The following is a 25,099-nucleotide window of genomic DNA, read 5'->3' as shown; positions in this document are numbered from 1 at the left end:
GCCCCCTGGTTATTGACCCCTCTACTATTGGAAAAAAGTGCCTTCCTATCCACTCTATCTATGCCCCTCATAATCTTATAGACCTCTATCAGGTCCCCTCTCAACCTTCGCTGCTCCAAGGAAAACAACCCCAGCCTATTCAATCTTTCCACATAGCTCAGACCCTCCAGTCCAGGCAGCATGCTGCTAAATCTCCTCTGAACCCTCTCCAGAACAATCACATCCTTCTTATAATGTGGTGGCCAGAACTGCACTGTTCCTTTTAGTTGGTAGAGGTCGTGTGTTTGGAAGGTAAGGTCAGTGGAGTCTCGGCGAGTTGCTGTAGTGCATCTTGTCAACAATACGTGCTTCTGCCACTGTGTGCCGGTAAATGCCGGCATATGCCTGAAGGGCCGAATGGCCTCCTATTGTTCCTATGATTCAAGTTGGTGATACCATCCAAAGCTGCTTTCTTATATGTGGGCCAACATACGTGGGCCTAGACAGTGGGGCCTAGAAATGAGGAGATGCCATGGTGGTTTTATAAGCATTTGCTGTCCAATATGGTGAGTGGCAAGCACACTCACGTTGCTGTCTTATTGCTGAAAGTTAAAAAAAGAGGAACGCAGTGTGTCTGTCTGGAAATTACAGAAGCATCATTTAAATATCTCTCCTGCGTTCCTAATGTGCAGTGCATGGTGTGACACCAACACTTTGGAGGTCAGGGCCAGATCGGCAAATGCTAGCAATGAAGCCCTCGCATTTCTTGGCTCCTGATCAGTGGCAGCACTTCAGGCACACACTGAGAGATGCATAGTACATCCAGCAGAAGGCTCATTCCTCACCCAATAACATAGGGTGTCAGCCAAACCCCAGTATTATGGTTCTCTAGTGTCTGTATCAAACACTCCTGTATCTGGATTTGGCTTCATTCTTCTGCCAGCATCTCACTGTGTGCCAATAAAAAGAAAGATTTACATTTACATCGTGTCTTTCATGGCCTCGGGTAGTCCCAAAGTGCCTGACAGCCAATCAAGTACTTTTGAAATGTTGACAACATTCTAATGTAGGTTTAATGCCTCATCGAAAAGATGGCACCTCCAACAGTGCAGCACTGCCTCAGGACTGTCAGCCTAGATTTTATGCTCAAGTCTCTGGAATGGGAGCATGAACGCACAACTGACTCAGAGGTGAGAGAGCTACCCACTGAACCACAGCTGACCTGTGAGGATAATTACCAGAGAACATACGAACATACATACGAACTGGGAGCAGGAGTAGGCCACTCGTCCCCTCGAGCCTGCACCACCAGTCAATAAGATCATAGCTAATCTGGTTGTGGCCTCAACTCCACATTCCTGCCTACCCCCGATAACCTTTCACCCCCTTGCTTATCAAGAATCTATCTACCTCTGCCTTAAAAACTTTCAAAGACTCTGCTTCCACCGCCTTTTGAGGAAGAGAGTTCCAAAGACTCACAACCCTCTGAGAGAAAAAAATCCTCCTCATCTCTGGGTTAAATGAGCGACCCCTTATTTTTAAACAGTGACCCCGAGTTCTAGATTCTCCCACAAGAGGAAACATCCTCTCCACATCCACCCTGTCAAGACCACTCAGGATCTTAAAGGTTTCAATCGAGTCACCTCTTGCTCCTAGTGGGGGACATCTAGAGGTTAAATATGGATGACTGTGCACTTAGTTTGGCATTATGGAACAGAAAGGATTAATAAAGGTAATTGCTTCATAATCCTGGCACAGTTTGTGGCCCCAACTTTGGAACTATTCTGCTTCCCCCTTGAGCCCCTACTTAGAGAGTGGCTCCATTAGCAACATGAGACACGAGGCCACTCTAATGACCAGCTTCCATAAAGCTTTTTACATTCTTCCTGTGACATCGAATCTATTCAGTGTGAGCATGATGCCTTCCACAGCCAATCATAATCTTGTAGAATCATTGGTCAATGTAACTGGTCATTTATTATGTACCAGTACACAGGGATGGTGCTATTAGGAGTAAAGCGACGATTATGAATTGCTAAATTTTTGTTAGGCAGGAATATTAACGGTATTTAGATAGAGTTAAGGCAAAGATCAGCCAGGGTCTAACTGAAAGGTGGATCAGGCAAAGGGGCTGAATGTTCTACTCCCGTTCCTATGTCCCTCTGTTGCTTTGTACACAGGGACAATGTTAAGAGGAGTGAAAGGATAAAAAAACTCCATATTCCATACTATACACAGAAACAGTTTTATCAGGAGTACAGGGCTGATATAATTATTATTTTGCTTCAAACTATCCTTGAAATTTGCAAGGGGACTGTACAGTGCTCATTTCATTTCACAGTGAATGGAACATTAATTTTTGACAACTGCTGTCAGTGTAACTGAATGTATTTTAATAATGAATGAGTCTTGTTAGCAGCATGGCTCCTTGTTATAATCTCTTCACAATCGGCTCCTCGTATGTGTAAGACTGAATCACAGCTTCTTCAACAACTGTAATTCATTAGTATGACTGTTGTGTTGCGTAGAACCTGCAGCTCCTGATTTCAGCTATAACAGCATTAAGGCACCATCACCACTGTCAGTGTGCACCAAGATCTGGACAACATCCAAGCCTGCCTTCAAAAGTGGTAAGTAGTTTTTGTACCACCCAAGTGCCAGGTGATGACCATCACAGAATCACGGAGTCTTAACGGCACAGAAGGAGGCCATTCGGCCCATCGCGTCTGCACCGCCTCTCCAAATGAGCATTTTGACCTAGTGCCATTGCCCTGCCTTTTCCCCATACCCTTGCACATTGTTTCTATTCAAATAATCATCCAATACCCTCTTGAATGCCTCGATTAAACCTGTCTCCACCACACATCCAGGCAGTGCGTTCCAGACTCGAACCACTCTTTGTGTGAAAAAGTTTTTTCTCACATCACATTTGCTTCTTTTGCAAATCACTTTAAATCTGTGCCCTCTCGTTCTTGATCTTTTTGCGAGTGGGAACAGCTTCTCCCTACCTACTCTGTCCAGCCCCCTCATGATTTTGAACATTTCTATCAAATCTCCTCTCAGCCTTCTTCTCTCCAAGGAGAACAGCCCCACCCTCTCCAATCTATCCTCATAGCTGAAGTTTCTCATCCCTGGAACCATTCTTGTAAACCGCTTCTGCACTAACAGGGTAGAATCTAACCCCCTCCCCTTGACATTCAATGCCGTTACCTTCGCTGAATCACCCACCATCAACATCCTGGGGGCCATCACCATTGAGGAGATACTCAATTGGACCAGCCACATCAATGCCATGGCTAGTCGAGCAGGTTAGAGTGGGTATTCTGTGGCAAATATCTCAGTTCCTGCCCCTCCCAACACACAGAATCACAGAATTGTTACATCGCTGAAGGAGGCCATTTGGCCCATTGTGTCTGCACCAGCTCTCCAAATGAGCGATTCACCTGGTGCCATTCTCCTGCCTTCTTTCCCTTAACCCTGGATATTCTTCTTTTTTAGATAACTGTCTAATTCTCTTTTGAATGCTTCGATTGAACCTCTCCCCTACTGATAAGCCACAAGACAGAAGCGTGATGGAGTACTCTCCACTTGCCTGGATTGCTGTAGCTGCAACATCACTCAAGGATCTCGATGACTTCCAGGACAAATCATGATCAACAGTCCATTCAATACCTTACACACCCACTCCTTCCACCATCAGTGCACCATAGCTGCAGGGTGTAACATCTACAAGATGCTCTGCAGAAACTCTCCAAGGTTTCTTCAGCAGCACCTTCCATAGCAACAGCCTCTACCACCTAGAAGGACAAGGGCAGTGACTACATGGGAACACTAACACTTGCAAGTTCCCCTAAAAGTCATACACACCTCTGTTGGAAATATATCAGTCATTCCTCCATCATCTAAGAGTCAAGATCTTGGAACTTCCTAACAGCACTGTGGGAGCCCCTTCACCACATGAACTGCAGTGGTTCAAGAAGACAGCTCACCTCCATCTTCTCAAGGGCAATTTGGGATGGGCAATAAAAACTGGCCTTCTCAGTGACAGGCATATTGTGAAATTGAATTAGAGGAATTAAATTAAATAAATTAAATTGAATTAAACTTTTTGATCAAGAGAATAACCAAACGTCCCTGTTCTTCATCATTCTAAAGGACATAAGTGAATTAAGGCATGGGCTCAAGAGCCACAGGCAAATGTAAGGGGTCCTCCCAGTTAAATACACCATATACAGATAAACTGAATACAATCTAAATGTTTGGGCAATAAAAAACTGCTGTCAGGAGGGGCCATATATGGTAAATTTGTTACTATATGTATTGACAGCAGTGTGTAGACATTCTACTGGCTTAATGGTTGTACATTTAGCTACACACTTGTATTTGATTGGATTGGGGACATTTGTGTCGGGACTGCAAGGAGTCCCAGTTGATCTTGGTGCACAAGAATTTTTAAAGAAAGAAAGATTTGTATTTATAGAGCATTTTTAACTACCTCAGGCAGTTGTAAAATGTTTGACAACTAATGAAGTGCTTTTGGAATGCAGTCACGGTAGTAATGTAGGGGAACAAGGCAGTTTTTTGTGCATAGCAAGATCCCTTAAACGGCAATGAGATAATGACCAGATACTCTTAGTTTTGGTGATGTTGGTTGAAGGATAAATATTGGCCAGGACACCAGGGAAAAGTTGCTGCTCTACTTCAAATAGTGTTGTGGGATCTGTACATCACCTGACAGAGAGATGGGGCATTAGTTTAATCTCTGATCAGAAATCTGGCACCTTCCTCAGTGAAGCAGGACTGTACCTCAGTACCTAACTAAGAGTGTCAACCTAGATTGTGCGCTCAGGTCATTGTCAAAGTAGTCTAGTTTTGATCAATTTGAAGGATGGGGAGAGGGCTGGAAAGTGAGTTGAGGTAGATTAGCCATGACCTTATTGAATGCTGAAGCAGACTTGAGGGGTTTTAAGACCTAATCTTTACGCTCTTATGTTATGTTCTTATTGGAGAGGAATTTTCCGTATTTTTTCCACAAATTAGGTTTGCGTTCTTGAACTTGTTTTTTTTCACTTCTCCCAGGTGAGGAAATTCACCCCCCCCCCCCACCCCAAACAAAAGAAACAAAAATGTGTGAAGAAAGTTTATTTATATTTTTAATGCCCCAGTGATTTTTCTCCTGGGTGTAGCTCATATTAGTATCCTGAAGATTAACCTTTATTCTCTGGAGACTTCTGGAAAATCCTGGAGAGCTGGCAATGCGTGGCTGGCTGGTCAGGATTAGCCAGCAATGGTTATGGTGGAAGGGTGCAGCGGATATCCCAACTGGAGTGGGATGGGGGGGGGAGGAGTGCGGAATCAAAAGGCCCACATCACCTATTCTGATCTTTTGTTTCTTGTGATCCCGTCTGATTATGAGAGGGACCGTGGAGGAGACATTTAACCCCAACTCCCCCCCTCCACCAATTGCATGAAATGTGCGAGGAACATGTGTTGGTTAGAGGATTGTTATTAAAAACAATACAAATTATTTACAGCACAGAAACAGGCCATTCAGCCCAACAGATCTATGTTGGTGTTTATGCTCCACACAAGCCTCTTCTCTATTTTATTTAGCCCGATCAACATAACCTTCTATTGTTTTGATCTAACCTCCCCTTAAATGCATCTACGCTTTTCACTTGAACTATTCCTTGTGGTGATTTCCACATTCTCACCACTCTCCGGGTAAAGGAAGTTTCTCCAGAATTCCCTATTGGATTAATTAGTGACTGGCTTACCTTCATGTTCCCTTATGGAACAAGGTTCTTTTTTTCAGATTAAGGTTCAGTGAAATTCATTCAAACAGACAATGACCACGATCACGTCCCAAACATAACCAACTCAACCTGTTAAAATCTATAACTGTTATTCAATGGGGTCCTGTTTCGTGTATTTCAAAAGACCTTTGTAGATGCCATCTCCTGGTCAATTAATGCTTTGCAGGGATATGTATCTTTCTACATCTCCAACAACTCTAACATACTTACATCATCTACACACGTCTCAGTTCCTAAATTCCCCTTCTCTTCCGATCCACAGTGAGGTTTAGATGCGCCACTATTGACGGGCCTCTGACTGTAACCATTCCTCGTGCACACACCTGGTTAGTGAGCATTTACAGAGCCCTGTTGTATGGTGATAAAGTTACTGGACTAGTTAGTCCATGGGCCCGGACTAATAATCTAGTTAGAAATAAAACAAAAAATGCTGGAGGTATTCAGCACGCCTGGAAACATCTGTGCAGAAAGGGACAGAGTTAACATTTCAATTTGTTGACGACCTCTCATCAGAATCCAGTTCGAACCTGAGTTGAAACCCACTTTGGCAGTTTGAGAATTTTGAGTTAAGAAAGACTTATGAATAAATCTGGGTGTAAAAGTGAACACTGAATCTGTTGGATTGTTATAAAAATCAGAGCGCAAAAATTATTAATTCTCCTTTAGGGAAGGAAATCTGCCATCCTTACCCAGCCCGGCCTACATGTGACTCCGGTTCACCTCCATGTGCTTGACTCTTTACTGCCCTCTGAAATGGCCTAGCAAGCCACTCAGCCAGGGAAATCAGGGATGGGCAATAAATGTTAACCTTGCCAGTGATGCCCATATCTTGAGCCCCACAGCACTGGTGCCAATTGTAACTCTCCTGTTTCCACACATTGAGATCAACTATTTGAAAGCCTGAACAATAAGAGTAGCCTTTCCGGTGTGGATCTATGTGACTCAGTTTGCTCCAGTTTGGCACTTTATCACAGAAGCTGTCTGTTGAACATTTAACAGCTCATAGCATTGTTTTCATTCCATCAATAATTCACAATATAACAATTATGTATTCATCCTCTTTCCAATGCAAGATCTGCTCCAACTTTGGACCAAGGCAAGGGTTGATAATGTGCTCTTGATCTTTCAAGGCACCAACTGCCCTCTCAGGTGAATCTAAAGATTCCCTGGCAATATTTTGAAGAAAAGTCGGAGAAGTTCTCTCTAGTGTCCTGGCCAACATTTATCCCTCAATTAACATCACTAAAAAAAAACACTGATTGTCTAGTCATTATTACAATGCTGCTTGTGGGAGCTGGCTGTGTGCATTGACTGCTGCATTACCTACATTACAACAGTGACTGCATTTCAAACGTACTTAATTGGCTTAGAAACCCTTTGGAACATCCTGAGTTCACGAAAGGCGCCATGGAAATGCAGGTCTTTTGTTCCGATCTTTCTAGTTCTCTGAGGGTTAAATTTTTTACGAGTGCAATATGTTAGAGAAATCTGACCTGAAGGAAGGGGCTGCATTAACCTACATTTCTGTTTACCTTGCAGTCTTCATACTTTTCAAAAGCCCCATCCAGCAAGCCTGCAGCAGTTTATGCATGAGTTGGAAGCAACTTAAGAATTCCAGTGAGACAATGTATGGCTTTGCTATCCTTTACATTGTTTTTTTTTGACATTTATTATGAGGTGCTTTCACTCTTCATTGCTTTTAGCTTACTGAAGTTGGAACTGAAGTGGCTGGGCCGAGATACTGCCCAACAATCCTTTGTGGAGAATGTGCAGACTAAGATTTCCGACAGTCCGGCATTGTCCCTGGAGCCTCCAGGAATTAAAAAAAAAACTCTTTCACAGGCTGTGGGCTTCGCTGGCTGGGCCAGCATTTATTGCCCATCCCTCATTGCCCTTGAGAAAGTAGTGATGAGCTGCCTTCTTGAACCTCTGCAGTCCATGTGGTATAGGTACACCCACAGTGCTGTTAGGGAGGAAGCTCCAGGATTTTGACTCAGGAAACCAACAGTTGATTTATTTCCAAGTCAGGATGATGTGTTGCTTGGAGGAGAACTTCCAGGTGGTGGTGTTCCCAAGCATCTGCTGCCCTTGTCCTTCTAGATGGTAGTGATCGTGGGTTTGGAAGGTGCTATTGATGGAGTCTTGCTGAGTTGCTGCAGCACAGTTACTGTGCATCGGTGGTGGAAGGAGTGCATGTTTAAGGTGGTGGATGGGGTGCCAATCAAGCGGGCTGCTTTGTCCTGGACGGTGTCAAGCTTCTTGAATGTTGTTGGAGCTGCACTCATCCAGGCGAATGGGGAGTATTCCATCACACTCTTGACTTGTGCCTTGTAGATGGGGTGTCAGGAGGTGAGATACTCACCGCAGAATTCCCAGCCTCTGACCTTTAAAGATTAACTTAAACATTAAACTACAGCAAACAACCCATGAATGGGCTGGCATTCATTTTTTTTTAGTTTCCTTTATGAACACTTTTGTTTATTAGATTTAAACATCATAGAATAGAATCATACAATTGTACAGCACAGAAAGAGGCTATTTGGTCCATTGTGCCCATGCCGGCTCTTTGAAAGACTTATTCAATTATTCCCTTGCTCTTTTGTCCCAAAATTTTCCAGACAATGACCTTCCACAGTATGTGGAAGTACAAAGCAAGAAGGACATGGAGTGCCTCTCTCAACCTCACAATGTCCCAATGTGTTCTTTTATTCGTTCATGGGATATGTCAACATTTAATGCCTATCCCTAACCGCCCTTGAGAACTGAGTAGCTTGCTAGGCCATTTAAGAGTCAATCACATTGCTGTAGGTCACATATAAGCCAGACCAGGTAAGGTCAGCAGATAGGCTTTTACAGCAATCAACAATGGTTTCATGGTTATCATTAGGCGATTCAAATTTCACCATCGGCCATGGTGGGATTCAAACCCTGGTTCCCAGAGCATTACCTTGGGTATCTGGACCACTGGGCCAGTGACAATATCACTACACCATCCACCTCCCTGTTGGAAGCAAGGAAACCAATTTGTGCACATCAACCACCCACAAAAAGCAATTGAGGAATAAATATGGCCCAGGACATTGGGGACAATGCCCCTGCTCTTCTGGTCTTTGCCATCTACCTGAGAGGGTAGCAGTTTAATACCTTAAACGAAAGGCAGGACCTCCAATAATGCAGAACCCCCATACCTCTGCTTTCGATGCGGGGACTGGAGTTTGTAACCATTTCAGAGTGAGAAGTTTACAGGCCTTAGTCTGAAGATCATTTGAGAAAAGCGAACATGTGAGACTGAAATGATTCTATTTGATAGCATAGATGATCCCTCATACAGACACAGTATGCCATTTACAAAATAAATTCCTGACATTGAATTTAAATGATTAAAATGCCTGTATTCTACCATTAATAAATTGGAGCAAATCATATTGTGCCATACAAAAGCTGTTTAGTAATGAATTGCTTGTCAGATAAGATGATTATTGATTGCACTGTTTGCATAATAACAGTCAAGTTTCCAGTTTATTGATGAATTCTTTGTTCAAAGATGAAGTTATGTGAACCGGAAAATTGTACAATAAATCACACCATTCATGGCCTAATGAATATTGTGGCATCACAAAGGCTCCCCATTATTGCACTCACCACCTCTCATTGACATCCAACCTACACTGTAATTGATGTTAAGTTGAAGCACATGAAAGTGTTGGACAGGATGAACTGCCCTGGAATTCTAGTCATTTGTAAACAGAAATGCTGAGTACCACTTTTAAGATTCTGTGTGATTCTGTGTTTGAACCCTCTGGTTCTTTATATCATCAAGAAGAAGTTAATATTCATATTTCAGAAGAAGAACATCTTATTCAGATAAAGAGAACTTACATTTAGATAGTGCCTTTCAAAAACTCAGGATGCCCTAAAGCATTTTACAGCCTATGAAAATACTTCTGAAAGGTGGTCACAGTTGCAATGCAGGAAATGCAGCAACCAATTTGTGCACAGCAAGCTCCCACAAACAGCAATGAGATGATGGTATACATTTCAGGTGGCATTCGTCTCTCCCCCACCCCCAAGAGCTGATGCTGGCGCTCCTGCCCGCTTCCTATTCATGCTGGCACTATTCCTTCCTCCCTGGAGGGTTAATTAATGGTTCCTAATTTCCTATATAGAATCATAGAAAGATACAGCACAGCAGGAGGTCACTTGGCCCATCATGGCTGTGTGATGTTACTGGATGGACTAATACTGCTGAGCATAGCGTTCGAATCAGAGAGTTGGAATTCAGTTTTGAAGATCTGGAAATAAAACGCTAGTATGAAGCTGTCAGACTGAAATTAAAAACCCATCGAGTTCGCTATTGTTCTTTTGGGAAGGAACTCTGCTGTCCCAATCAAAAGCAAAATATTGCAGATGCTAAACTGAAATAGAAAAGGAAAATGCTGAAAATGCTCAGCAGGTCTGGCAATATCTGTGGAGAAAGAAACAGAGCTAACGTTTCATTGGAAGACTCTAATGTGAAGTGCCTTAGGATGTTTCATTACATTAAAAGAGCTATCTAAATACAAGTTGTTGTTGTTAAGTGTGTGCACAGATCAGGATGACTTGAGCTTATTCAAATACAATAATTATTGAGGTTATTTGGGGGAATGCGTTTCATGAAGTATGTAAGTGTGTTCTCTTCCCAGGGCATTAATAACCCAGGAGTGACCCTATGTGCCAGTGGGTGGGGCTTTAACATACTGGGCAGGGCTTTGAGCGAGAGGGTGGAGCTCTGACCAAGGGCAGGGCTCTGAGTGAGAGGGTGGAGCTCTGACCAAGGGTGGGGCTCTGAGCGAGAGGGTGGGGCTCTGTGAGAGGGTGGGGCTCTGATCAAGGGAAGGGCTTTGAGCGAGAGGGTGGAGCTCTGACCAAGGGTGGGGCTCTGAGTGAGAGGGTGGGGCTCTGAGTGAGAGGGTGGGGCTCTGATCAAGGGCAGGGCTTTGAGCGAGAGGGTGGAGCTCTGACCAAGGGTGGAGCTTTGAGCAAGAGGGTGGGGCTCTGAGTGAGAGGGCGGGGCTCTGAGGGTGGGGCTCTGAGTGAGAAGGCGGGGCTCTGAGCAAGAAGGCGGGGCTCTGACCATGGGCAGGGCTTTGAGCGAGAGGGCGGGGCTCTGACCATGGGCAGGGCTTTGAGTGAGAGGGCGGGGCTCTGATCAAGGGTGGGGCTCTGAGTGAGAGGGCGGGGCTCTGATCAAGGGTGGGGCTCTGAGTGAGAGGGCGGGGCTCTGAGTGAGAAGGTGGGGCTCTGAGTGAGAGGGTGGGGCTCTGAGTGAGAGGGCGGGGCTCTGATCAAAGGTGGGGCTTTGAGTGAGAGGGCGGGGCTCTGAGTGAGAGGGTGGGGCTCTGAGTGAGAGGGTGGGGCTCTGAGTGAGAGGGCGGGGCTCTGAGTGAGAGGGTGGGGCTCTGAGTGAGAGGGCAGGGCTTGGGTGAGAGGGTGGGGCTCCGAGTGAGAGGGTGGGGCTCTGAGTGAGAGGGCGGGGCTCTGAGTGAGAGGGTGGGGCTCTGAGTGAGAGGGCGGGGCTCTGAGTGAGAGGGCGGGGCTCTGAGTGAGAGGGTGGGGCTCTGAGTGAGAGGGTGGGGCTCTGAGTGAGAGGGCGGGGCTCTGAGTGAGAGGGCAGGGCTCTGACCAAGGGCAGGGCTGTGAGTGAGAGGACGGGGCTCTGAGTGAGAGGGCAGGGCTTTGTGAGAGGGCGGGGCTCTGACCAAGGGCAGGGCTTTGAGTGAGATGGCGGGGCTCTGAGCGAGAGGGTGGGGCTCTGACCAAGGGCGGGGCTCTGACTGAGAGGACGGGGCTCTGAGTGAGAGGGCGGGGCTCTGAGTGAGAGGGTGGGGCTCTGACCAAGTACGGGGCTCTGAGTGAGAGGGCGGGTCTCTGACCAAGGGCGGGGCTCTCAGTGAGAGGGCGGGGCTCTGAGTGAGAGGGTGGGGCTCTGTGAGAGGGTGGGGCTCTGTGAGAGGGCGGGGCTCTGAGTGAGAGGGTGGGGCTCTGAGTGAGAGGGCGGGGCTCTGAGTGAGAGGGCGGGGCTCTGAGTAAGAGGGTGGGGCTCTGACCAAGGGTGGGGCTTTGAGTGAGAGGGTGGGGCTCTGTGAGAGGGCGGGGCTCTGACCAAGGGTGGGGCTCTGAGTGAGAGAGTGGGGCTCTGAGTGAGAGGGTGGGGCTCTGAGTGAGAGGGTGGGGCTCTGAGTGAGAGGGTGGGGCTCTGATTGAGAGGGTGGGTCTCTGTGTGAGGGCGGGGCTCTGACCAAGGGTGGGGCTCTGTGAGAGGGCAGGGCTCTGACCAAGGGTGGGGCTCTGTGAGAGGGCGGGGCTCTGACCAAGGGTGGGGCTTTGAGCAAGAGGGCGGGGCTCTGACCAAGGGTGGGGCTCTGAGTGAGAGGGAAGGGCTCTGACCAAGGGCGGGGCGTTTGAGCGAGAGGGTGGGGCTTTGAGCGAGAGGGTGGGGCTTTGAGTGAGAGGGTGGGGCTTTGAGTGAGAGGGTGGGGCTTTGAGCGAGAGGGTGGGGCTTTGAGCGAGAGGGTGGGGCTTTGAGTGAGAGGGTGGGGCTCTGACACATTGGGTCAGACTGATGCCCAGCAGGTATTCACCAGGAACTGCAGGAACTCACCAAGGCTCCTTGGACAGCACCTTCCAAACCTACAACTGCCGCCATCTAGAAGCACAAGGGCAGCAGATCGATGGGACACCACCACCCAGAGCTTCCCCTCCAAGTCACTCACCATCCTGACTTGGAAATATATCGCCGTTCCTGCACTGTCACTGGGTCAAAATCCTGGAACTCCCTCCCTAACAGCACAGTGGGTGTACCTACACCACAGGGACTGCAGCGGCTCAAGGCAGCAGCTCACCACCACCTTCTCAAGGGCAACTAGGGATGGGCAATGAATGCTGGCCCGGCCAGCGAAGCCCACATTCTGAGTTAAAAAAAACATGTGGGGCAGTAGATCAGTGGGTGGGGCTCTGAGGCATGGGGCGGGGCTTTGGGCCAGTGGGTGGGGCTCTGAGGCATGGGGCGGGGCTTTGGGCCAGTGGGTGGGGTTCTGAGGCATGGGGCGGGGCTTTGGGCCAGTGGGTGGGGCTCTGAGGCATGGGGCGGGGCTGTACCCAGGGGGCGGAACTTTCTTTCATTCTTTCATGGGGATGTGGGCGGGGATGCGGACAGGGGCGGAGATCGGAGCCAGTGGGCGGGGCTGTGCCCTAGGGGCGTGGCTCCGAGCCAGTGGGCGGGCCAAAGGATCAGGGGGCGGGTCTCTGAGCAAGTCGGCGGGGCTGCGGTGGTGGGCGCGTTTTTATTTGGTCCAGTGGGCGCGGTTGAGGACCAGTGGGCAGAGCTCAGACAGAGGGCGTGGTTTCGTTCCAATGGGCGGGTCTTTGGTCCAGTGGGCGGGTCTTTGGTCCAGTGGGCGTGGTTGTGTCTCAGTGGGCGAGTCTTTGGTCCAGAGGGCGGGTCTTTGGTTCAGTGGGCGGGTCTTTGGCTCAGTGGGCGGGTCTTTCGTCCAGTGGGCATTGTTGTGGCCCAGAGGGTGGAGCTCAGCCAGTGGGCGTGGTTGAGGCCCCCCAGTGGGCGGGGCCCTTGGTCCAGGGGGCGTGGCTCTGGAAGGGAGGCCGGGCTGTGAGCTCTCGCGATATTTCCTGAGGTCGGCCTGAGGCAGTGGCCAAGATGTCGCTGTGCGGCCGCCGAACTGCTCATAGCATCGACCAGCGGCGCCGCACCGGGGATGTGCTGCTGGCCGGGGCCGAGCAGCTGGACTTCGGTGCTTTGCTTCTGACGCAGCCGGTGCTGGAAGGGTGAGGGAGGCCGGATTCGAGCGTCCCTCCCCCATCCAAACTGAAGGCCATCCCGCTGGGGCGGTGCGGGCTCGGTGAGAGCGGGGGAGGGGGGATTGGAGTGAGGAGGCAGAATGAGAGGGTCCTGGGGGTGACGCGATGAGAGGGGTGGGGAAGAGGAGACGGGGGTGGGGACGGGACGAGGAGGAGGAGGCTGGAGCGGTTGCTGAGTGGACGGGGGCGAGGCAGCGGGGGTGGGGAAATGACGAGGTGGAGGGGGCGGCGAGGGGATGAGGCGGAGTGGGGAGGGGGCTGGGAGGGGGTGAGGGAGGTGGGGAGGGATTGAGGGGGGAGGTGATGAGGTGGGGAGGTGATGAGGTGGAGGGGTTGAGGTGGGGAGGTGGAGGGGTTGAGGTGGGGAGGTGGAGGGGTTGAGGGGGTGAGGTGGAGGGGGTGAGGTGGGGAGGTGGAGGGGTGAGGTGGGGAGGTGGAGGGGGTGAGGTGGGGAGGTGGAGGGGGTGAGGTGGGGAGGTGGAGGGGGTGAGGTGGGGGAGGTGGAGGGGGTGAGGTGGGGAGATGGAGGGGTGGGGGAGGTGATGAGGTGGAGGGGGTGAGGTGGGGAGGTGATGAGGTGGAGGGGGTGAGGTGGGGAGGTGATGAGGTGGAGGGGGTGAGGTGGGGAGGTGATGAGGGTGGGGAGGTGGAGGGGTTGAGGTGGGGAGGTGGAGGGGTTGAGGTGGAGGGGTTGAGGTGGGGAGGCGAAGGGGTTGAGGTGGGGAGGCGGAGGGGTTGAGGTGGGGAGGCGGAGGGGTTGAGGTGGGGAGGCGGAGGGGTTGAGGTGGGGAGGCGGAGGGGTTGAGGTGATGAGGCGGAGGGGTTGAGGTGATGAGGCGGAGGGGTTGAGGTGATGAGGCGGAGGGGTTGAGGTGATGAGGCGGAGGGGTTGAGGTGATGAGGCGGAGGGGTTGAGGTGATGAGGCGGAGGGGTTGAGGTGATGAGGCGGAGGGGTTGAGGTGATGAGGCGGAGGGGTTGAGGTGATGAGGCGGAGGGGTTGAGGTGATGAGGCGGAGGGGTTGAGGTGATGAGGCGGAGGGGTTGAGGTGATGAGGCGGAGGGGTTTGAGGTGATGAGGCGGAGGGGTTGAGGTGATGAGGTGGAGGGGTTGAGGTGATGAGGTGGAGGGGTTGAGGTGATGAGGTGGAGGGGTTGAGGTGATGAAGTGGAGGGGTTGAGGTGATGAGGTGGAGGGGTTGAGGTGATGAGGTGGAGGGGTTGAGGTGATGAGGTGGAGGGGTTGAGGTGATGAGGTGGAGGGGTTGAGGTGATGAGGTGGAGGGGTTGAGGTGATGAGGTGGAGGGGGTTGAGGTGATGAGGCTGGAGGGGTGAGGTGATGAGGTGGAGGGGGTGAGGTGATGAGGTGGAGGGGGTGAGGTGATGAGGTGGAGGGGGTGAGGTGATGAGGTGGAGGGGGTGAGGTGATGAGGTGGAGGGGGTGAGGGGGTGAGGTGGAGGGGGTGAGGGGGTGAGGTGGAGGGGTGAGGGGTGAGGTGGGGAGGGGGTGAGTGGGGAGGGGGTGAGGTGGGGAGGGGGTGAGGTGGGGAGGGGGTGAGGAGGGGAGGGGGTGAGGAGGGGAGGTGGAGGGGATGAGGCGGAGTGGGGAGGGGGGCTGTGAGGGGGTGAGGCGAGGTGGGGAGGAAGTGGGGTGGGGAGGGGGCGGCGAGGGGATGGGGGGTGGGGAGGTGATGAGGTGCAGGGGGTGAGGCGGGGAGGGGCGGTGAGGGGATGAGGTGAGGAGGGGAGGTGGAGGGGATGAGGCGGAGTGGGGAGGGGGCTGTGAGGGGGTGAGGCGAGGTGGGGAGGAAGTGGGGTGGGGAGGGGCGGCGAGGAGATGGGGGTGGGGAGGTGATGAGGTGGAGGGGGTGAGGTGGGGAGGGGGCAGCAGGCGTGGTGGGGTGGGGAGTAGGGGGTGTCGGGAAGGGAGCGAGGAGGAGGCGGTGGGAGCGCTGAGGGGACGGCGTGAGGAGGAGGGGATGGTGAGGGTGGGGAGGAGGGTGTGCTAAGGTGAGGGGAGGGTGGGTGTTTGGGTTGAGGAGTGTTTGGGGTGAGGGATGGGGTGGGTTTGAGGAAATGGGATGAGAGGAAAAGTTGGGATGGTGGGGGATGGAATGGCAGGGGTCGAATGGGGGGTAGGATGACAGAGGGTGGAGACGATGGGATGAGCGAGTGGCAGTTGTAGCGGTGGGAAGGGGGTGATGTGATGGTGAAGGGAATGAGGTGGAGGGGAGGAGATGGGATGAGGGGCTAGCCGAAGAATATTTGATGGGTGGGGTAATTTGGCGTTTGGAGGGGGAAATATGGTGGGAAAAGGGATATTGGGTGAGGGCAGGAGTATATAGGATGGGGATATGGGGGTGGAAGAGTGGGCGATATGAAGGGATTGAGGGTTTGGGGAAGTTGTGAGTGATTGGGGAATGGGAGGGAGGATGAGGAAAGAGGGAAGAAGTAAGGAGGACTGGGAGGGAAGGGGGAGAGAGAGAGAAAGGGGTTAGGGGATTTTGCCCATCTTGTGAAGGTGGTGGTTACCCTTTTTGAACTGCAGTCTGTATGGCGAAGCCTGATCAGTGCTGATAGGATAGGGAGTTCCTTCATCGCTGACGTTCAGATAAGGATAGTGTGACTTGTAGGGGAATTTGGTGGTGTTCTCTTGAACTTGCATAAGAAACTTTGCTCAGTTTCTCAACACAAAGCAGCGAGGTAGTGTTGCTTGATTTTCACTGTTTAGCTGCTTCCTCATGGTCACTACTGGACTTGAGTAAAATGCGATTATGTAATTTCCAGCAGCTCTCTGAAAGATACGCAGCAAAATAATTAATTTTGTCTTTTCAAATCTGCATTGTTTTGAATGGGGCAATTAAGAGTGAAGTGCTGGTGATTGCTGGGCTGTCATTGCTGGTGGCAGTGGTGAGAGCAATTTAAAATAATCAAGGATATTGTACTACATGCAGCTAATTAGTTTGATTACAATACTTGATAGGTACCAGTATTCTGAACATCCTTCATGACAGCACTGATTAGAACCAGTGTTGCAATGGGTCACATCTTAAGCTCTAAAATTGGGCGAATTCAGCATGAGTGGTTTTTATTTACAGAGTAGTGTCTCTCTTTTTCAGATCTGATTGTACAAGCTAAATCTGGAACGGGGAAAACATGTGTATTTGCCACAATTGCACTGGACTCCCTCATCCTAGAGAATCCAGCAACACAGGTTAGCATTCGTGTGAAATTTGCAGAGATTATTCTGAACTATTGTTAACTTCATCTTGCTTGTTCCCGTCACTGAAAACCCACCTGTGCAATCATAGAGAAACATTGAGTCTGGTGCAGTCCAAGCGATTTGTGCCTTAGTGGGGAGTTTCTGCTTGGGCTTACAGACAGTGTTGAAAATTGGGCAGTATATTATTTCTTCTCCTCTCCCTTAGTTTTAAAACCTTGAATAAAGTGGGGCATAGTTGGATGTAGACCATCCAGTGCAGTGTTTGGTCACGTCACCAGTATTTAGGCGAAAGGTTAGGTAAGAACCTTCATTTATATAGCGCCTTTCATGACTGCAGGATGTCCCAAAGTGCTTTACAGCCAATTAGGTACTTTTGAATTGTAGCTACTGCTGAAATACAGGAAACCTGGTCACCAACCTGCACCGCATGATCCCACAAACAGCAATGTGACAATGACCAGATAATCTGTCCTGGCGCCAATTGTTTGAGGGATAAATATTGGCCATGATGGCAGGGAGGATTGCACCTGATTTTCCGAATAGTGCCTTGAGTTTTCTATATGTCCATCTGAGAGGGCACAGACAGCCTCGGTTTAATGTCTCAGCTGAACTCTGTTGCTTGCAGGTTCTCATTCTGGCACCCACCAGGGAAATTGCTGTACAGATCCATTCTGTCATCACGGCAATTGGCATTAAAATGGAGGCCCTGGAATGTCACGTCTTCATTGGAGGAACCCCACTGAACCTGGACAAAATGCGGCTGAGAAAATGCCATGTTGCGGTTGGGTCTCCAGGTGAGTGGATCCTAGAACAGAAAAGCAGCTTATCTTTATACAGTGTCGTCATAGTAAAGCTTCCCAAGGCACTTCACAGAACACTAGCAAATGATATTGACACTGAGTCACACAGGTGACCAAAAGCATGGTCAAAGAAGTGAGTTTTTTAAGGAATTTCTTAAAGGAAGAAAGAAGTGGAGAGGTTGAATTAAAGGAATTGCAGAGCTTAGAGCCTTGGCAGCTGAAAGCATGGCTGCCGGTGGTAGAGCGATTGAAAATCGGGGATGCTGAAGAGGCTAGAATTAGGGAAGCGCAGATATCGTGGAGGAGATTAGAGATTGGGAGGCGTGAGGCCGAAGCGTGACTGGAAAACAGAGATTGGAAAATTAAATTTCATAAGAGATAGCATCTTGTGATTCTCTTGAGTTTGTTTCTGGGAGGTTAAGAATTTTTGAAGTAAACAATATTTGAGGCAAAAAACAAGTTAGAAATAATTTTTGAAAAACAAAACTCATGATGTTAAATGGGGCAGTACACTGGCTGGTATGGATACTGAGACTGTTCTTGGTGCTGAGATAATACGAACAAATGCAGCACTTTTCATGACATTGGGATGTGCTAAAGCAATGAAGCATTTTTGAAGTGTAGTCACTATTGTAAAGTAGGAAACGCTATATAACTAATTTTAAGCAGAGCAAGGTTATACAGGGGACAACTTGATTGAGGGTAAATATTGACCAGGACAGCAGAAAATTCCCCTGTTGCTGTTTGAAATAGTGCAATGGGATGCCTTAAATTCACCTGAGAGAGAAAACGGAGCTTTGGTTTAACTTCTCATATGAAAGACGGCACCTCCAAAGTGCAGCGCTCCCTCGGTACTGCATTGGAATGTCAGCCTGAGTTGTCCTCAAGTCTCTAGAATGGAACTTAACTCTAAGCCTTCTGACCAATGATACTACAGTAGCTGTGAGTTATTTGTAGGTGCTCAACCTGCACAAATTTGCATGTAATAACGCTTCTGGGAATAGAATCAGGAATAGACCATTTAGCCCCACAAACCTGTTGTGCCATTCAGTCAGATCGTGGCTGATCTGTGGCCCAACTCCTTGTCCCTTAATACTCTTGGCTAGCAAAAGTCTTATCAATCGTGCTTAAAGTGATTCATCTGCTGTACATGGAATTTTTTTGTAAAAATGTGTTGCCTCATTGTGCACGTTGCAATTAAGAGCGACTACTTTGACTGAAGTGAATTGCTTCCCTCTATCCAGGTCGCATTAAGCAGCTGATCGAGATCGGCTTTCTCCCAACAGCCAGTATACGACTGTTTGTACTGGACGAAGCAGATAAGTTGCTGGAGGAGGGCAGCTTCCAGGAGCAGATCAAGTGAGTGAGCATTTCCAGATCCTGATGTTTGAAATATTCCTATTGAAGCAGGTTTTTGCTGTCAATGGTCAAAATCATGATGATTTTTAAAATGCAGGAATCTAGCCTTTATAAAGTGAATTACCACGTTGTCACCCAGACTTTCGCTACTGCACCCAAAGCAAGCATTTTGCCACTAAGATACATCACTGAAATGATACAGGATATTTGCCCCTTTTTCAAGTCCTGACTTTTTCGTTTTCTGAACTTGTATGTTTATCAACTGCGAAAGAATTAAAGGGAATTTCCAAACCCATTTGTGACCACCGTGGGAAGGGGAGAAAGTAACTCTAAGCAAAGTTCTCTCCCTTTTATACAAGAAAGAAAATGGCTTAATTGGAGGCCTAAATAAAAACAAAATGCTGGAGGCACTCAGCAGGTCAGGCAACATCTGTGGGGAAAGAACCAAGAATATAAGAGTTAACATTTCAGATCTGATGGAAGGTCATCACCCTGAAACTTCCCCTCTCACTCCGAAGAAGAGTCATATGGAATCAACATTAACTCTGTTTCTCTCTCCACAGATGCTGTCAGACCTGCTGAGTTTTTCCAGCATCTTCTGTTTTTATTCCATCAACCTCTGTGATGAGTTTAGAGTGCAAATAGAAATAAGTGTGCATGATCCTGATAGCCATTACAGAGACATAGCTGCAAGGCAACAATGACTGGGACCTGAATATTCAAGGATACATGACATTTTGGAAGGCTAGGAAGCTAGGAAAAGGTGGTGTGGTAGCTCTGTTAATTAAGGATGACAGTACATTAGAGAGATGACCTTAGTTTTAAAGATTAAGAGTTAGATTCAGTTTTGGGCAGAGATCAGAAATAGGAAAGGTAGGAATTCACTTGTGGGAATAGTTTATAGGCCCCCCTAAAAGTAACCACACTAGGACTGGGTATACAGGAAGAAATAATAAGGGCTTGCGACAAAGGTACAGCAATTATCATGGAGGGTTTTATTCTACATATAGATCGGGCGATCAGATTGGCAAGAGTAGCATGGAAGATGACTTTATAAGAGGGTTTTCAGATTTGTTTCTTAGAGCAGCACGTTCTACAGCCAGCCAGAGAGCAGGCTATTCTAGATCTGGTAATGTGCAACGAAACAGGATTAATTAATGACCTCGTAATAAAGTTGCTCTTAAGTAGCAGTGATCATAACATGAATGAATGAATTTCACATTCAGCTTGAGGGAGAGAAGAGTAGATCTAAGACTAGTGTTTTAAACTTAAATAAGAGCAATTATGAGGGTATGAAAACAGCTGGCTAAAGTGAACTGGAAAATTAGGTTAAAGGATAGGTCAGTAAAGATGCAGTGGTAGACATTTCAGGAGATATTTCATAGCACTCAGCGAAGATATATTCCAGTGAGTGACTCTCTAGGGGAAGGATACATCAGTCATGGCTATCTAAGGAAGTTAAAGATAGTATCAAATTGAAGGAAAAAGTGTACAATTCTGCAAAGATTAGTGGTATGTCAGAAGGTTAGACAGTTTTTTAAAAAAAGCAAAGAATGACTAGAATAATGCGAAGGGAAAAATTAAAGTACGAGAGAAAGCTAGCTAGAAATATAAAAACAGAGTTTCTATAGGTATTTAAAAAGAAGAGTAGGTAAAGTAAGCATTGGTCGTCTAGTGAGTCAGTCTGCGGAATTAATAATGGAAAATAAGGAAATGGCGGATGAATTGAACAGATATTTTGCATTTGTCTTCACTGTAGAGGATACAAATAATATCCCAGAAATAAGTGTGCATCAAGAGGTGAAAGGGATGGAGGAACTTAAAACAATTACCATCACCAGGAAAAGGGTACTGAGAAAATCATTCGATGTAAAAGCTGACAAGTCCCCAGATCCTGATGGGCTTCATCCTAGGGTCTAACAGGAAGTGGCTGCTGAGGTAGTGGATGCATTGGTTTAATTTTCCAAAATTCCCTAGATTCTGGGAAGGTCCCATCAGATTGAAACATAGTGAATGTAACTCCTCTATTCAAGGTGGGAGACAGAAAGCAAAAAAATTACAGGGCAGTTAGCTTAACATCTGTCATAGGAAAAATGCTGAAACCTATTATTAAGGAGGTTATAGCTGGGAATTTAGAAAATCTCAATACAATTGGGTAGAGTCAGCATGGTTTTGTGAAAGGAAAATAGTGTGAGACCAATTTATTAAAGCTCTTTGAGGAAGTAACAAGTAATGTGGATAAAGGGGAACCTGTGGATGTGGTGCCCTTAGATTTCCAGAAGGCATTTGACAAGGTTCTGCAGCAAAGGTTACTACACAATATGAGCCCATGATGTAGTGGGGTAACATAGTAGCATGGGCAGACGATCGGTTAGCTAACAGGAAACAGTAGGTATAAATGGGTTAATTTTGGGTTGTTAAGATGTAATGAGTGAAGTGACACAGGGATCAGTGCTGGGGCTTCAACTATTTACAATCTATATTGATGATTTGGATGAAGGGACAAACTGTATAGTTGCAAAATTTGCTGATGACACAAAGATAGGTAGGAAAGTCAGTTGTGAAGAGGACATAAGGGGTCGGCAAACAGACCGAGTGGGCAAAAATTTGGCAGATGGAGTGTAATGTGAGAAAATGTAAACTTGTCCATTTTGGCAGGAAGATTAGAAAAACAGCATATCTAAATGGAGAGAGATTGGAGAACTCTTGAGGTACGGAGAGATCTGGGTGTCCTGGTACATGAATCTCAAAAAAGTTAGTCTGCAGGTACAGCAAGTGATTAGGAAAGCAAATCGAATGTTGTTTATTGCCAGGAGAATGGAATATAAAAATAGGGAAGCTTTGCTACAGTTCTATAGGGTATTGGTGAGACAACATCTAGAGTACTGTGTACAGCTTTGGTCTCCTTATTTAAGAAAGGACATAATTGCATTTGAGATTTGAGGCAGTTCGGAGAAGATTCACTCAACTGATATCTGGGATGAGGGGGTTATCTGAGGAAAGCTGGACAGGTTGGGCCTGTACCCATTGGAGTTTAGAAGAATGAGAGGTGATCTTATTGAAACATATAAGATACTGAGGGGACTTGACAGGGTGGATGCTAAGAGGATGCTTCCCCTTATTGGGGAAGACTAGAACTAGGGGACACAGTTTAAAAATAAGGGGTCTCCCATTTAAGATGGAGTTGAGAATTTTTTTCTGTTGAGTGTCGTGAGTCTTTGGAATTCTCTTCTCCATAGAGCTGTAATTTGAATATTTTTAAGGCACAGGTAGATTGACTCCCTTGTTAGTCAAGAAACGGTGAGTATAGGGGGTAGGCAGGAAAGTCAGTATAGAGGGTAGGTACAAAGTGGAACTCAGGCCACAATCAGATCAGCCATGAACTTATCAAATGGTGGAGGCAGCTCGAAGGGCTGAATGACCTATTCCTGCTCCTAACCTCCTGCTAATTAATATGTTCGTATGTCTAGAAGATTCCAGTTGTACCACAGCTTTTTGGGGAGTGAATTCCAAATTTCTTTTGCCCTTTGTGTGTGTCTGTGTGTGTGTGAGAAGGTGGGGGGGTGGTGGGTGGGAGGGGATGGAGGTGTTGGTGGGGTGGGGGAGTGGGGTGGGGGGGTGAGGGGAATGCTTCCTGATTTCACCCCTGAGTGGCCTAGCTCAAATTTAATAATACTCCCTTGTTCTTGATCCTATCACAAGAGGAAGTAGTTTCTCTGTATGGAATCCCTTTTGAGTTCACTCGTCAATCTTCTATTGTCAAGGAGTTGAAAGTCAAGTTTATGCAACCTGTCCGCATAAGTTATCTCCGAGTCCTGTTATAATTGTGATGAATTTATGCTCTTCCCCCTTTTCAGGCTCTGCAGCTCCACTAGAAGGCATTTAATGGTACTGCAGCCCTGATTTTTAAATAATTGCACAGTATTGTGAGGCTTTCATTTTGCCTCAATAAATTTCATGGGTTGCATTTCCCAAATGAGCGTGTATCCACACAGTGCGTTATTGAGTAGGAAGTCACAGTATAGGTTGCTATGACTTGGAGTGCACTGCCTGAAAATAAATTGACTAGTAACTTTCAAAAGGGAATTGGGCATATACTTGAAATGGAAAACATTTACAGGGCCATGTGGAAAGAACAGGAGAGGGTCTAATTGGATAGCTCTTTCAGAGGGGACGCAGGCATGATTAGCCGAATAGTCTCCTGCACTATAAGATTGTTAGAATATGACAGCTGTATTTTCCTGATGAAATGGTGAATACATTTTATGGGCACTGTATGTCAAACCATCAGGATGCTTAAGTCCAAAACATACTACTGAAAAATGCACAAGTAGAGTCTTTGCTTGTTTGATATGGAGTCTAACTCTCCCCAACTAGGAACATACCTGACTTAAACCCAGGCATCCTGTGTGTGGCTTGCTGAAAATTAAGACTTGGGCTGGTCAAGTTGAATGTGTTAAAACTACTGGATGTTAACAAATTAAAACCGTGCTGCTTTCCAGCAGAGTGCTGGATAAGTTTCTTGCTGTTCATTTAGCTGGGACCACTTTACTTTTTGCAGGGTTACCCGGAGCTGAGTGGTCAAAACTCGAGTGCTCCCCAGTACAGGCCCCATCGCTAAGTTGGGCTGCCAGTCAATCAACAGCTCCCCGGAATGCTCCCAGCCGCCTGGCTGCAGAATTGACTCGCTGAGTTTGCTACTGTTATCAGCTGTGTCATCGTGGAGCTAAAGAAACCTTACTTGCCCCTCTCATACGCAGACACATGTTTGCACAGCATAGTTGCTGCTTGATTAGACAAATATTAAGTGAATGTTTGAGCAAAGCTATTTAACTTTCAGCAGCACAGATCCTTGACAATACGAAGCCACACGCCCTGTGTATATATACTTTAGGTTTTCTAATATATAAGGTCAGTGCTGATGCTGAGATTCCTGAAGGCTTAAAGCCTGATTAAGTAGGTTCTGCATGAACTGTCACTCAAACGTTCCTCTGAGTGTTTTGTTAATTGTCAGATGTCTGAACATGCACCGTGATTTAGAACTGATGATTTGTAAGGATGTGAGAGAGACTGGGTTTGCCTGTTGGGTAGTGCAGCACTTGGGTCTTTCCCCAGGCATTGCCTGGCGGTTATTTCCTGTTATTCGCTGTGCTGCTGAGTGAAGACCAGATGATTCCATGCATGGCTAACAGAAAACTAGGGAGAACCATGGTTCCCATGCACTACTCAGGCCTGACTGTAGGCCACTGCTGGCAGAGTTCTGGAAGAAGTCCTTTTGCCTGCAATCAACTAGGGAAGGGATATTAGGGAGGGAGAAAAACTTCACCAAAAAAAAAGCTCGGGTGAAGAAAACCCAGCAAAGCCTGGCCCTCTTGTGGCCTAACTCTGCTCAAACCCATGCCTGTCAGTTATCGGAATATAGGACAGACGCTAACTGCAGAATCTAGAATGTGAAATGAAGTTAAGGGGAGGCGATGGCGTAGTGGTATTGTCGCTGGACTAGTAATCCAGAGACCTAGGGTAATGCTCTGGGGACCCAGATTCGAATCCGGCCATGGCAGATGGTGGAATTTGAATTCAATAAAAATCTGGAATTAAAAGTCTAATGATGACCATGAAACATTGCCGATTGTTGTAAAAACGCATCTGGTTCACTAATGTCCTTTAGGGGAGGAAATCTGTCGTCCTTACCTGACTCCAGACCCACAGCAAGGTTGTTTCTCTCTGAAATGGCCTAGCAAGCCACTCAGTTGTATCAAACTGCTACAAAGTCACAAAAAAAGAATGAAACCGGACGAACCACTCGGCATCGACCTAGGCACCGGAAGCGACAGTGGCAATCTCAGCCCTGTCGACCCTGCAAAGACCCCCCTTACTAGCATCATGACTAGTCAAGCAACAGCCTGACATAGTCATCCTCACGGAATCATACCTTACACCACCATCGTCATCCCTGGGTGGCAGGACAGGTGGGATAGACCCAGCAGAGGTGGCGGCACAGTGGTATACAGTCGGGAGGAAGTTGCCCTGGGAGTCCTCAACATAGACTTTGAACCCCATGCAGTCTC

At 47.7% G+C, this 25,099-nt stretch overlaps 1 protein-coding gene across 1 annotated transcript in view; it reads left to right on the top strand.

The window, feature by feature from the left end:
* Positions 1-13,434: 13,434 nt before the first annotated feature.
* The window catches only part of ddx20 (DEAD (Asp-Glu-Ala-Asp) box polypeptide 20), a 32,010-nt gene continuing 20,345 nt past the window's right edge, over positions 13,435-25,099 (top strand). The window contains 6 exon segments of the mRNA XM_078546431.1: positions 13,435-13,615; positions 13,618-13,655; positions 13,657-13,690; positions 16,769-16,863; positions 17,498-17,666; positions 18,917-19,031. Of these exon segments, the coding sequence (XP_078402557.1) occupies positions 13,489-13,615; positions 13,618-13,655; positions 13,657-13,690; positions 16,769-16,863; positions 17,498-17,666; positions 18,917-19,031 (578 nt within the window). The 5' untranslated portion in view covers positions 13,435-13,488.

The sequence above is a fragment of the Cetorhinus maximus genome, chromosome 8 (assembly GCF_964194155.1).
Source record: "Cetorhinus maximus chromosome 8, sCetMax3.hap1.1, whole genome shotgun sequence".
NCBI lineage: Eukaryota > Metazoa > Chordata > Chondrichthyes > Lamniformes > Cetorhinidae > Cetorhinus > Cetorhinus maximus.
Note: the sequence above shows the minus strand (reverse complement) of the source record. Positions and strands in the feature narration are given on the sequence as shown.